The 15029-nt window shown below is 51.8% G+C and overlaps 1 protein-coding gene across 3 annotated transcripts in view; it reads right to left on the bottom strand.

The window, feature by feature from the left end:
- Nucleotides 1–12374, bottom strand: part of KIAA0232 (KIAA0232 ortholog) — a 44469-nt gene extending 32095 nt beyond the window's left edge. For all 3 annotated transcript variants that reach the window (XM_090267102.1, XM_090267103.1, XM_090267105.1), the window contains exon 1: nt 11898–12374. In XM_090267102.1, the coding sequence (XP_090123228.1) occupies nt 11898–12125 (228 nt within the window). In that variant the 5' untranslated portion in view covers nt 12126–12374. The remainder of the gene's footprint in view (nt 1–11897) is intronic.
- Nucleotides 12375–15029: the final 2655 nt, after the last annotated feature.

The raw sequence follows: 15029 nt of genomic DNA, 5'->3' as shown, positions 1-15029 counted from the left end.
GGATGATGCTCTAACCCACAGAGCCACCAGCCAGGGCTTGTTTGTTTTTAATGGGAAACTTCTGAGTCAAGACAAGGAACGAGCAGCGTCCCTGGAGGCCGTCACCAGCACAGGAGACTGGCATCGGCGCTCTGTCCCCCGTCTGGCATGCCTTGTTTACACATGGACTCATGGGCCCACCCAGCATTCCCCCCAGCATCTTGTCGGGAGCACCAGGGCTTCCAAGAGGGAGCGCGAGGCAGCGCCTGCCGGCCGGACGCCCCCAGCCCAGTGCGGGATGAAGGCCCGGGAGCGACGGCTGCGGCGGGTCTGCTGCTGTCACAAAGGCTGTAGGAAGCACTCAGGAGACACGCGAGGGCATCCCTTGGCCTTGGCCTGGCTGCTAAGTAAAGGCTTCCTTCAGAAGGAAGGGTCACTGAGGCACAGTCTGACCGAGAGAACAGATGTCTGGGCTGGAGAGAGGGGACAGCAGGCAGAACCAGTGAGCTGAAGCGAGTAACAGCAAACCTTTTCCATAAGGGAAAATAGGACATCAAGGGGACACATCAGGGGTATAATGGAGGTGCTTTGACCGGATAAATAAAATTTCACAATGATTTACTGATGGAATTCAAAATAGAGTTCCGTAAAATTTTCTGTAACACAGGTCTACTGATGCGAAAAGAGAAATTCTGAGGGGGCTGAGATAACATTTGCTTAATCAGGACTCAAAGTTGGGTTCTCTATCATCAAAATCAATTACAAATGTTCATCGTTAATGCTCATTTTTCAAAATAATAGCTTTATTGACATAATTCACATACGATAAAATCTGCTCTTTTAAAGCGTACCACTCAGTGGTTTTAGAATAACTTACAGGGTTACGCGACAGTCACCACGATCTAATTTTCAAACACTCTCATCACCCCGGAAGGAAACCCTGTGCCACCAGCAGTGACCGCCCAGTCCTCTCCCAAGTCCCTGGTGACTGCTCGCAGGCTGTGTCTGCGGGTCAGCCTACTGTGGGCGTTTCACACTCGTGTACAACAGCTGTCTTCCGTGTCTGGCTTCTTTCGCTCAGCGTGAGGTTTTGCAGGCTCGTCCGTGTTGTATGTATGAGCACTCCGCTTCCTTTCATGACTGAATAGGATTCCGCTGCACAGACGCACCTCATTTTGTTCATCCATCACCCTGATGGACACTGGGTTGTTTCCTCCTTGTGGCTATTACGGATAACGCTGCTATAAACATCTCCACACGAGTTTTTGTATGAACATTTTTTCAATTCTCTTGTCACACACCCGGTGGCAGTGCTGGGTTGCATGGTAACTACGTTTAACCTTTGGAGGAACTGCCAGGCTATTTTTCAAAGCAGCTGTACCATCTCACAATTCCACCTGCAAGGTATGAAGGCTCCACTCTCCCCATGTTCTCACCGCCACCTGCTGCTGCCCGTGTTCTCATCCCAGGCATCCGCGTGGGTGTGAGGTGCTGCTTCGCTGTGGTTTCGACTCCCCTAATGACTGATGATGTCGAGCATCTTTCCACGGCCTTATCGGCCCTTTGGAAACCTGTCTAGTCAAATCTTTTGCCCATTTAAAATTATTTATCCTGAATACATGTTGCATCAGCTATGTGCTTTGCAAACATTTTCTCCAGTTCTGTGGGTTGTCTTTTCACTTTCCTGATGACGTCCTTTGAAGCACAGACGTCTGCCACTGTGATCAAGTCTAATTTATTGATGGCTTCTTTGCCTGCTTGTGCTTTGGGCCATACCTGAGAAACCACTGCCTGACCCCAACCGCGAGGCTCCGTGCCCGTGTCTTCTCAGCTGTACCATTTGGGTCCCACACTGAGGTCTGCAACCACCTGAGCTGGTACCTGCCCGCAGCAGGAAGCAGCGGGCCAACGCCGCTGTCCGCACGATGGCTTCTCCGCTGTCCCAGCACCTTGCGTTGCAAAGACTGTCCTTTCCCCAGTGAATGGTCTTGTTGGAACTCAACTCACCACAAATATAAAGGTTTATTTCTAGACTCTCCGTACCAGAATGTCTGAGCGCTGGAGCTTTGTAGTAAGTTTTGAAGTTGGGAAATGTGAGTACCCCAGTTTTGTTCTTTTTCAAGATTTTTTTGCTATTCTGGATCCCTTAGATTTCCATATGAATTTTAGGGTCAGCCCGCCAACTTCTGCAGCAAAGGCAGCTGAAATTGTGACGGGTCGTGCTGAACCTGTAGATCGGCTGGGAGAGAACTGGTGTCGTAATTAAATCTTCTGGTCGTGAACATGGGATGTCTCTCCACCTTTTGGGTCTTCCTTGATTACTTTCAGTGACATTTTATATTTTTAGTGTACAAGGCTTAAACTTCTTTTGTTAAATTTATTCCGAAGTATTTTAACGTTCTTTCTGACATTGTAAATGGAAATTTCTTCATTTCATTTCTCAGGATTTTCTCTGTATAGGACCAGGTCCTATGTCAACAGATGTATTTTTAGTCCTTCCTTCCCAATCTGGATGTCTTTTATGCTTTTTCTTACCTAGCTGCCCTCCGAATGCTGATTTATAATAAGATTTTATGTATTGTATTTCATCTTTGAAAATGTCTTCGAATAAAGATACTGCCAAATACTGATATTAACCCTCAGGCATGAGTTGAACTGAACATACTAATTCTTAAAAAGCATTTATAAAGTTCTGCTGGAGCCTCGTACTGACATCTGCCCTCTAGTACGCCATTACATCACAGACGCATCACTCCCCAGCGGAAGTTAGGTGGAAGCGTCTCCCCTGAAAAGCCATCTAGCGCTGGGGACACAGACGGGCCTCCGCGCCAGGCCGAGGGGAGGACAGGAGATGGAACGTGCAGCTCACGCCTGCGCAACTCACCTGCTGCACATCTGTGCGGATGCGGACTCGGCCTCTTGGTTTAACTTCTGACAGAATAAAAACGTGTAATATCACTAGACACTGTCTGAGACTCGAGCAATGTCAGCTGTGAGAATGACTTCACTACGTCATAAATTTTGTGTAAGTGCTACTTTACCGTATAACTTTGAATTGACTTAAGAAACATCAAGTCCACAGCAAAAGCTACATGAAAAATACATACACGTCTCTGCCTTCTGCTCTTTCCACGTATGACAGGTGAGAACTCCTTTATTCTATTTTTCTGGCTTCATGTCCTATGAGACTATATTATGACTTATTAACCAACAGCACTGAACTAGTCGTCGGCAGCCGTCCGTCTCGAGAGACGATGGTGTAGCTTCTTAAGAGTCTATCTGCACCGCCGAGAACGGTTGTGCAGTCCGACTCGGGAGTGACACGGTATCTGTCTCCTCCCGTGTTGAATCGACATCTTGCGATGACGCTGGAGTGTCCTCTCCAGTGAAGCTGAAGCTACAGAGCCTGGGCAGGGTGATATGGAGGGTCTGCTGTTGCCCATGCAGCAGACCCCCCCTCTCTTCGCAGCTGAAGGATCCAAGGGAAAGACGGAGTCAATACAGCTTGGCTTCAGGTGCGCCGCAGGAGTTGCCGGTGTTGACTACAACGTCAAACCGCCTTAGGGACTCCGGCTCCGGATTTTCTGTCGGGGTTTACTCCCTTAGCCTTTCCCCTGAAGAGGTATGCCGCAAGGCAGCGGAGGTTTTTTGGAGTCAGAGTTTTCCTTCTCTGATGTGCCCTGACTGGAAGATCGAACCAGCGACACTTAGCTCGCAGGCCGACGCTCAATCCACTGAGCCAAACCAGCCAGGGTTAACTGAACTAGTAATCAGCTCTTAAAAGGACATTTTTTTTTTCAAGGTTCAAGGTATTTCTACTTTACTGTTTTCAGTCTCCTATGCTGTACTGGTTAAAAGCCACGTAGACATGAACATAAAACGTCAGACATGTGCCAAACGGTCACTCAGGAAACGCAGCAGAATCAAGCCTGACGTTTCAGTGTCAGAATCCTGAAGGCAGAGCCCAGCTGGCAGCACCGAGAGAGGACGTGGCTGCGGGCTCCGCAGCACGAGGACCTGCCAGGCTCTTCCGACACAGCTGTCAGGTAACATAAGGCAACAGTTTTTATTCGCTTTCCCCTGCTGTCTTCCATCAAAAAGGAGACTGGGAACTGGAGGAAGAAAAAGAACACGACATTCTGAACTGCAGCGGCATCGGTGACGTCCGCTGTGCGCAGCTCGGCCCCCGCCCCTGCCTCCCACGCCTTCCTGCTAAGTGCCCTGAAAAAGCACGATGTGCCGGAACGGGACTAACACCGTGCCACCTTTGGGCCCTGCCGGCTTCACACAGATCAGTGTTTCATCCCTCTGACCCAAGACCGGCTCAGACAGAGGCACGTGACCCACCAAAAATGAGGGGGGAAAGGGAGCTGTTAGCCGGGAATGCAGGGAACACATCCTCCGGACGGAGTGTGAGAAAACGTGTGTCGGGCTCCCCGCCGTTTGCCCTCTACCCCGGGCGGCCGGCTGCAACGCGGAGCCGCAGAGGGAGGCGGGCGGGCCGCGCACGCCCAACGGCTCACTGCGAGCTTCGGAGAGCCAGGCTGCGGCGGGCCCGCCTCCTTCGGAACCTCACTTACAGGAGACCCCCCGCAACTTAGGCAGCTGTGGCTGCCTGTCCATGAAAGATACAGCTAGGACTCGAGGAGGGGGCCTCAGGAACAAATCTACCTCTCACTGCTCCACAGAACTGCCATCTGCCTCTAAAAACACGCGTGGCTGCTGTTAACCAAGCATCATTTCAGGTTATCAGGTTAACTACGTCCATTTTCCCGCCCAGGCCCTCTGCCAACAGCGACAGCTTGCTCGCTGGGACCGCTGCACCCAGCACCACGCGCCCTCTGCACCGCTGGCCTCCCACGGCGCCGGCACTGAGACCCGTGCCCCCAGCACGGCGCTCGGCTCCTGGCAGCGTGCCCCAGCCGGCCCTGCCCCCGCTGCCCAGCGCCCGGACCCTGCTGGCCCCCACATCCGGGCCCCTCCTGTGTCTGCGCCCCTGCACGCACTCTTGCTCCTCGTCCTGCAAGGTGGCTCGAGTGTGATCCTGTTACCCCCACTGCCACGGCCGCCACGCACAGGGCCCCGTGCTCCGCACAGACAGCTGTCTCTCGGGGACCATCCGCAGCCGTGTCTGTCCCTGGCACCCACCACATGTCTGGCATATGTCATGGGCGTTCGTGTGGTGAGTAAAAAGGCAAAAATGTGCATTAAGTATAGTATTTACTCAAAACGTTTCTATTTCATGAAAAGATTTTGCAAAACCCCCCCATTTTATTATAGTATCTTGGGGAGTCTGTGGACATGAACTTGCGCGGCCCATCATTAGGAAGCACTACCTCCTACTTGGGACTTGTTCTCATGTTCCTTACGTGTAAAGTTAACATAGATGACGTCCGGGCGTGGCTGCTGAAACAGGGCTGTCCAGCCGTGAGTGCGATGCCTGAGGGGTGCAGGGCGGGTCAGGCCTGGGGGCTGTACCTGTGAAAGGAAAGCGCTGCAGATGCTGGCTCTTCCCGGCAGGGAAACGCTACGCTGATGGGGATGGGAGTCTGAAATGAGGGGCACAGGGAGCCGACGCCCACGAGTGCCCAGCCTCACGTCGCCATCAGTGCCGGGACCTCACTTACGGGTGGACAAGGACAGGAAATGTACTAATCCAGCCACAGTCCCAGAATGAGGGACTCTGAGCTAAAAGATACAATTAGGGGACGTAGAAGAAACTACAACAAAGTAGTCATCAAAACAGTGTGGCGACGGCGCAGAGACAGACACGCAGCCCCGCGGAAGAACAGCAAGCCCGGAACAGACCCTCGCACGCGTGGTCAGGTGATTTCTGACAACGGCACCGGTCAGTGGGGAAAGGGCAGTCTTTGCAAGAAACAGTGCCGGGGAAACGAGCACCCACACACAGAAGAACAAGGCTGGACCTCTGCTTTGCACCACACACACAAATTAACTCAAAGCGAATCAAGTGTTTATGTGGAAGAGCTCAAATTACAGAACTCTTGGAAGAGACACAGGGCAAAGCTTCATGACATGGGACTTAGCAACGGTCTTCTGAACGTGACCCCAGAGGCCCACGCAACAAAAGGAAAAGGAGCCAAACGGGGCTTCATAAAAACGTAGCAATTGTAGGCATTAGAAGCCACTATAAATAGCAAAAAGGCAGCCACGAAGTGGGAGAAAAGAGCTGCACACCACCCCTGATAAGGGGTCAGTGTCCGGAATGTGGAGAGAACGCCCCAAACTCAGCAACAGCAGAAGAACAGAAACCACCAGCCTCAGAGAGGGCAAAGGATTTAAACAGACATTTTTCCAAAGAAGACACACAAAGGCCAATAAACGCATGAAAAGATGCCCAACACCGCTGATCATCAGGGAAAAGGCAGAACTGCGGAGAAACCCCACCTCACACCAACGAGAAGGGACACTGAACACAGCAGGAACGCCGAGCGCCGGCAGGGGACGGAGGGCGCGGGGCCTGCGCATGGGCGGCGAAAGCGTGAAGCGCTGCTGCTGCTGGTCGGCCCTCGGAACCTCCGGGCAGAACTACCGTGCGCCCTAGCAACCCTACTCTAGTATCTGCCCCCCAAACTAGAAACGGGCTCAGAGACATCTGTGCACCATGTCCACAACATCTGACACGCAGCAGAAACGCAAGTGTCCTTGGACGGACGGACGGACAAAATGTGAGGCACCCATATGATGGAATATTATTCCGCCTTAAAGAGAAAGGAAACTCTGGCACATTTACAACACAGATGAACCCTGAGGGCATCGCGCTCAGTGAAACAAACCAGCCACAGAAAGCAAACCCTACACAACGCCCCTGACAGACGTACGCAAGGGCCGCCCCGAGCAGAAAGACAGAAGGGCTCACGGTGGCGCTGGGGGCCTGGGAAGAGCAGAGTTTCCATCTCACAGGAAGGAAGGGTTCCGGGGCTGGGGATGGTGGCGGCCACACCACACTTAGAAAAGGATTCAGCACCACTTACAGATGGCCGAGGCGGTGCGCTTTGTGCCTCGTGGGCTCTCCCACAGTGCAGAGGACTGGGGGTCAGGGGGCACATGCAGGGGCCTCTCGGAAGGGCAGGCCGGGGTGCAGCTGCAGGAAAAACAGAGCAGGAGAGAGAACGGAAACTGCAAGCCTTCTGTCCTAAACCCGGGGCTCCGGGGAAGGCCGAGGGTAAGACAGGCAAAACAGGTGAGCAAACGAATACCCCCCCCCCACAGAGTGACCGGTGGGTGACCCATCAAGAAAAAAACGGAATAAGCTTAACTTCACTAAAGTACCAACTGCTCCATGCACAAGCGGGTAAGAGCCAAGCTACGGCCGGGAGAAAAGTCTGCAAACCAAAGGATACGAAGAACTCTTAATCACTCATCAGCGAGAACACAAGATCATCACCCTTCCGGTCAAGACGGCGGCGCAGGCAGACACGGCCCGCCTCTTCTCACAGCCACATCAAAATTACAACTAGAATACAGAGCCATCACTCAGAACCAGCAGAAATCGAGTTTAATGGAAGTCTGGCAACTACGGAATTAAAGGAACCACAGCCACCCAGGTAGGAGGGGCAGACGTGGAACAGGCTGGTCCCACTCCCACGTGAGGTGGACAAAGATTCAGGAGGGATCTCTCGGGAGTGAGGAGTCCCAGCCCCACACCAGGCCCCCCAGCCCAGCGTTCCAGTGCCAGGAAGATACGTCCCCACAAGTTCTGGCTGAAAAACCAGCGGGGACTGAGTCGGTGGAAGAAACTGCTGGAGCCCCGAGCAGTTCCCCTTAAAGAGCCCGCACGCGGACTCACCTGCTCAGACTCCCTCCCTCTGAGCTCCAGCACTGGGGCAGCAGCTTGAAAGGCCCCAGCGGGACACAGGGAGGAACTGAAGTGGCATCGAGGCAAGCACAGGCCACTGTCTCCCCCCAGAGAGCCGGCAGACTGGTGCCGTCTCTGAGACTCCATCAACCTGGCTCACATTGTTTGACCCGCCTTGGAGATCCCCAGAGATTCCACCCCACCCAACTCACGGGCCCACCCAGGCTGCTTTTCCACAAGGATGGCTGGCCATGGCTCAGGCTGCACAACGTCCTAAATCCTCTCAAACAGGCAACAGCTGGCCTCTGAGCCCCAGGCCCCGCACTGGCAGCAGCCAGCCTAGATTCACAGCTTGGCTTCACCTGGGAATCTCCACACCCAGCACAAGCAGCAGCCTTCTCAGATGGGTTTACAGCTCAGGCAGGGTGCCCCAGGCAAATTACGGGTGGGGGCTGACCTTGGCCTGCACCCCTCAGTAAATCCCAGGGCCAGCACACCCAGTGGACGGCTACAGACCACGCTGGAGCACCAGCACCCTGTCCCCGCACAACTGATCCTCCACGGAGGGCAGAGGTCAGGGGTCAATGGTCACAGCCAGTCCCTGCAGCTGATTGGCCTGGGTAAATCCCTCCCACTGACCTTCCAACAGCAACCTAGGCCCAACTACACAAGGTGGGTGTACTCAGCCCACATGAGCACCCAGCTTGGGCAATAAGGGAGGCTGTGCCACTGGGCCCTAAGGACACCCACTACATCAGGCCACACAACCAAGAAGCAGAGTCAAAGCTGCTCTACCCAATACACAGGAACACACACAGGGAGGCTGCCAAAGCATGGAGACAAAGAAACCTGGCCCAAATGAAAGGACAGATCAAAACTCCAGACAAAGGGCTAAACAAAACGGAGACGAGCAAACGATCAGACTCGGAGTTCAAAACACTGGTTATACGGACGCTCAGGGAACTCAGTGAGCACCTACCTCAGCAGCATAAAAAAGATCCGGTCAGAAACGAAGCATAAACTAACTGAAATAAAGAACAATTTACAGGGAAGCAACAGGAGAGTGGATGAAGCCCAGAATCAAGTCAATGATTTGGAACATAAGAAAAAAACAACCAATCAGAACAGCAAGGAGAAAAAAATAATCCAAAAAATCCAGGATAGTATTAGCAGCCTCTGGGACAACTTCAAGATGTCCAACATTCACATCATAGGGGTGCCAGAAGGAGAAGAGAAAAGAGCAAGAAAGTGGAGACCTACTTGAAAAATCAGTGCAAGAAAACTTCTCTAAATTGGTGAAGGAAATAGACATACACGTCCAGGAAGCACAGAGAGTCCCAAACAAGCTAGACCTAAAGAGGACCACACCAAGACACAGCATAACTAAAATGCCAAAGGTGAAAGATAAAGAGAATCCTAAAAGCAGCAAGAGAAAAGCAGAGAGTTCCCTACAAAGGGGTGCCTATAAGACTGTCAGCTCATTTCTCAAAAGAAACTTTGCAGGCAAGAAGGGACTGACAAGCAGTATTCAAGGTGATGAAAAGCAAGGACCTATAACCAAGATCACTCTACCCAGCAGAGCTATCATTCAGATGGAAGGGCAGATAAAGTGCTTCCCAGACAAGGTGAAGCTAAAGGAGTTCATCATCACCAAGCCATTATTATATGAAATGTCAAAGGGACACATTTAAGAAAAAGAAGATCACAACAACGAACAGTAAAATGACAACAAACTCACAACTATCAACGCTGAATCTAAAAAATAAAAACAAAATCCAACTAAGCAAACCAGAACAGGAACAGAATCATAGGTATGGGGGTCATTTGGAGGGTTATCAGCTGGGAGGGGAGGGGGGAGAAATGGGGAAATGGTGCAGGGACTAAGGAGCAAAATTGGTTGGTACAAAACAAACAGGGGGATGTTAAGAATAATATAGGAAAGGGTGAAGCCAAAGAACTTGCATGCACGACCCATGGACGTGAACTAAGGGGGTGGGATTGCTGGAGGGGAGGGGGGTACCTAGAGGAGGGTGGCAAAGGGAAAAAAGTCCTTGGACAACTGTAATAGTGTAATCAATAAAATACACTTAAAAAACAAGAAAAAGAAGATCAAAACTATGAACAATAAAAGGGAAAAAAATACATATCTATCAACAGTTGAATCTAAAAAACAAACTAAGCCAACAAGAACAGACAGAATCTCGGATGAGGAGAGCGTTTGGACCGTTGCCAGATGGGACGAGGTGCGGAGGATGGGTGAGGAGGTGAGGGACTCGGAAGTACAAACAGGCAGGGACAGAACAGCCAGGGGGCTGGAAAGTACAACACAGGAAATGGAGCAGCCAAACAACCTACACACATGACCATGGACAGGAACAATGAATGGTGTGGGGACTGCCCGAGGAAGTGGGGGTGCTGGGCAGAGGGGAGCAATGGGGGAAGATTCAGGACAACTGTAATAACATAATCAATAAAATATAATTTTAAAAACACTAATGGAGGTGCTAACTGACCCTTAGGTCACCTCATTAAAACAAGGATGCTTTTCATTTGACCTTCCCCATCAGCATGGGACTTGGCACTCCTGCCTGGGCTAAGGTGAAGAGTGTTTTGAAGGCTTTTTATTTTCCCGTGGATTCTCCTTGGAACTGGAGACATGCTCTTGCTTCACAAATCTTGGTCTGTCCTGTTCCCTAAAGATGGACCAGAACTCTGGAGGGAGGGCCAAACACAGCTGGGCACCGAGAGCTGCCCCAGCTTCTGACTCAGACACCTGGGGGTTCACCAGCACGTCTCCCGTGAGACCGCTCAACTGTCACCTGAGTACGAGGCTGTCTGTGCGCTTCTCCACGCCCTGTAACGCCTCGCATGGACGCGCTCTGTGCTAACACACTCACTGGTGTTGATTAAGTATCTCAGGCTGATACCGTCACTATACAATTCGAAGAGTACATGATTTCTGAGTTACAAGAAACAGCTTCCTCATTTCTGGAAATAAAAATTCTCCTGTGTTTATAGACTTAACTTTTACTTGCCCCTAAAGAAGTATATTTTACATCTACTGGAAAGACAATGGAAAATAATAGAGCCTCAGTAAGGAAATTACACGTGATACTGACCAATATATCATATTTCTAATTACTAGGTTATAAGTCAACCCCCCGAAAGTCTCACTGGACCTAATCCTCACCCACTGAGGCAGCGAGCAGCCTGGCTGCAGGGCGACGCGTGTGCTCCGCTGCAGAGGAGGCCCTCGGCCGTGAGAAAACACGCTTGTGGCGCGGTCAGGTGCCCCGGCGGAACCTGCCGTGCCTGTAAGGGCTCTGAGGCTCCCTTGCGCTTTGGAGGGGCAAGGCCACCTTCTGAAGCTTTGTCTCTGCTTTCAGTGCTAGTAACGGCACTTTAACAACAACAACTGCCCACAGCGCACTCCCTTTTACGTGACACGTGTACACAGAAGTCACCCAGGGCCCGTCTGTCTGCCGGGGAAGACCCCACTTCCCTTCTGGCCGACCTTACTTCCAGGAGCCCCTCTCGGAGAGGGACGCGGACGCTGAGGTTTCCATTCAGGAGCCTGGGTCTGGCTGCTTTCTCGCCTTAAACTCAGTGCGTAAGGCAAATAAGACGTAACGGCCGGTTTACCAGGCGCTGCACAGGGACTTATGGGAAAGTTATGTTTTACCAAACCTTTAGGTCTGCTGATCTGGAACACACACTTCGATTAATAAGCAGCTGAACGCCATTCTTTCTGATAAAATGAAATACTAAACTTTAAGTGTTCAAAAGCATAACTGGCACAATGATCAAAATGTCTGGTCGTAAGACGGGATGGTCCTAAAGAGCAGAAGCCACCCTCAGACCGCCACCTGCCTGTGACAAGCCAGTCTGCGCCAGCACGCAGCCAACACTGAGGAAGTGGAAGTGAGGGGCTCAGCTGCGTGCTCTGTGACACGGCTCGTCACCGGGCACCGGCGGGTGACGGTCTGGGGCCACGGCCCTCTGCGGCCCGGTCCAGAGGGCGAGCGCGCTCTCTGAAGACCAGTGCGAGCGGGCAGAGACAATCGTGACTTCTCACGGGACACGGCGAGGAGGCACGCACCTGTTCCTGCAGGTCGTAGTCATAGCTGTCATGCAGCAGCAGGCTGAGGACGTAGCGGGTATAAATCATGGCATCGATGCCACATTTCTCCAGCTCCTGTCCCAGCCAGGTCTGCACTGGGCCCAGCGCGTGAAGCAGAGACATTTCCGAGACAGAGGCAGGGCCTGGGTCAGAGCTGGAGGGGCCTTCAGATGGTAAACCATCCACAGCCGCACAGAGGGGGCGCATGAACTTAGGTGGCCGGCATCCTTAGCGCGCGAAGCATGTTCTGGAGCGGGTGTTCTGCCGGCGTCTGGAGGGGGCTGTCACTCCAGCGAGTGGGAGAGAGGCTTGACATCGAGGACGAGCGCTGGCGTCTGCTGGCCGTCAGCCGTCTAGCGTGGCGCTTCCCTCTTCAGCATCCCGGCAGCGGCACACACGCAGGGGCCACTCTCTACCTTAACTTCACATGAGGCCAGACGTCAGTCTCCGGCAGAACCTGCAAACACGAGAGGGACAGAGGTATGTGGTACATGCAGATATAAAGTAAGCCACTGACGCTGTGGGAAAATATCCCGATGAGCTGTTTCTCTTTATTAGAATGCCTTTGGTACCTCAGAACACCGCTTTTTGGTGTGTGTGTTTGGCTGTAATCTTTGACATTTTAAGCTAAGTGACATTCTGACCTTTAAAAAGTTTCCTATTTTTTCAAAGAAGGAAAAATTCAGAAATTGATATTCTTGCGCTTGTGCTCCCTTATACTCAAGTTTATTTTGCTATCTCAAGAGATGGAACTAGTAAAATCCTGTCGTCTGCAAAGCGGAAAGGATCTACTTGGGAACAAGTCACCAGTCACCTGTAAGTGTATCAGAAAACAAGCAGCTGAAGGGCAACCTCCTGAAATACGGGTAATAAAGACAACCGCCCTTTCGGTTTAGCTTTACCGTCACCCCCACTGGCTCTGGTGGCTGCAAGGGCTGGGCTTGCTCCCACCTGCTCCACAGAAGTCACAGCGAGGGGCGGGCCCGCCTTAGAGCCGCGCCAGCCAGCTGTGCCCTCACGGCCGCTGTCACTCCCCTCCTTACGGACCTCGGCTGGCTTTCTGACGACGTGTGACAGAGGCCTGTCTGCTAGGGTTTCCCCCACATTAACACTTCCAATCTGTCAAACTAACCAAACAATGGCCTTTGTAGATTGTGATATCCTTCATGTTAGAGTTCTGACTAAGTAACGTCACTAGAAAATGAAAACAAAGGGACAGGGAAAGCTCATCAGCTCAGCGTTCGCATGATGGAGCAGATAATGAAAGCCACAGTAAAAGCATCAAATCAGAGAGACAGACTCTTCCTCGAAGGTTTCAGACTCAGTTTCTTGCATTTCATCTATAACTACAAAGTAATTTTTACATACATCAAATTTATTTTTTTAAGTTTAAAGCCACAATAGGGCCGTTACCAGATCACTTTATCACTAATGCATATTTTGCTACTTTCTAAAATTGTCTCCACCGTGCTCTCTTTCCTGAATTGTAAAAAGTAGAAAAATTAAAGATTTCCTGTCGTTCTCATCTGCTGAAATTTTCCGGCCGACTCTCACAGTTAAAACCACGAACTCTTTACGCATCTCAGGACGCCGAAGAGACCACTGAAGCAAGCTGGCGCGCGGGCGCCCGTTCAGGGAAGACCAGCCAAGCCGGCGAGGGGCCTGAAGCCCCAGCTGAAGACGGCCGGGGGTCACGGGCCAAGGGGCGGAGAGGAGCGCCGCACAGGGGGCACACGGGGCCAGCCAGGGTCGCCCTCCGCACGCAGGGCCAGCGCCCGCCCCCCACCAGCCAGCCTCGGAACCACGCCACCATGGGTCACGGGGCCGAGGCCCCAGCAGGGCCACGCTCGGGCGCGGAGAAGAGCGCCCTGCTCTGCCCGGGGCCTGCCGAGCAAACCCAGCACCCGCGACGGTAACACTAACAGCGTGTGGCGTTCGACCAGAAACGGGCCTGCGCGCAGGGGAGCAGAGACCCAGGGAGCGGAACTGAAGAGAAAAGGAAATTGATGACAACAGACCCCGACTGGATACGAAGGTCACGATTGGCAAGGGCCCCACCAATGGCGCCTTCTGGTGCAGCAGCGCCGCCCTCCTGCCTGTGAAACCGAGGACAGAAGACAGAGACACAAGGACACCATGCAGCCTTGGGACAACACACTGCACAGGAAGGAGGGGAAACTGGCCCCCCGGGCCGGGGGAGCGCAGACCCCCGACAGCTCCTGCAGGCACAGAAGGGGAAATGTGGCCCTAGGGGCTTAACCAGCTGAGACTAAACGACAGACCCCTTGGAAACGCACGTTACCAAGTTCCCTCAGAAAGAAACGCAGCGAGCAGCCCTGTACCTACGGAAAGGAACGCAAGTCACAGTTTAAAACTTTCCTACAAAGAATCTCCCGGCGCAAACGGCTTTAAAGTTGCACCCTACCAAATGCTGTATTTAAGGAAAACATAACGCCAATTCCATACAAACTCTTCTAAAAAATTCCAGAGAATACTTCCCAAATCTTGTTATGAGACCAGCATTACCCCAACATCAGAACCTGACAAAGATATTTCAAGGAGACCACAGACTGATCCTCCTCACAAACACACATGTACAATTCCTAAACAAAATTTAGGAAATTGAATCCAACAATATACATCGGACCCTGGGAGTTCAGGGATACGTACTCTAATATAATTGTCTTTGCCATGGGACCCCTAAAATACTAATTTTACTGTAAAACAGCTTAGTGGAAGGCTTTTTTCATTACTTACATGCACAAATGCCTTAAAAATTCCCACCATGACAGACTGAGCTCACCATAAAGACTGACAGTAGAAGTGATGCTTTAGGTTTTTATTCTGGGCACGTCAGAGCATGGTATCCACCTCAGGACTCTCTCTGTTGTCCTTGCGGAATTCCATGTTTCTTTTTTCTTTTTTTTTATTTTTTTATTTTTTGGTTTTTCAATTACAGTTGTCCCATTTTTCCCCCATTGCTCCCCGCCCCCAGCCCACCCCTTCTCCCACAATTGTATCCCTCCCCGTCGTCCATGTCCATGAGTCATTTATGCACGTTGAATTCCATGTTTCGTTAGGAAGGGTTTAAGAAGTAGGTGAGAAAAATTG

The sequence above is a fragment of the Furipterus horrens genome, unplaced genomic scaffold (genome assembly GCF_987537825.1).
Source record: "Furipterus horrens unplaced genomic scaffold, mFurHor1.1.pri manual_scaffold_2, whole genome shotgun sequence".
In the NCBI taxonomy this organism is placed as follows: Eukaryota; Metazoa; Chordata; class Mammalia; order Chiroptera; family Furipteridae; genus Furipterus; species Furipterus horrens.
Note: the sequence above shows the minus strand (reverse complement) of the source record. Positions and strands in the feature narration are given on the sequence as shown.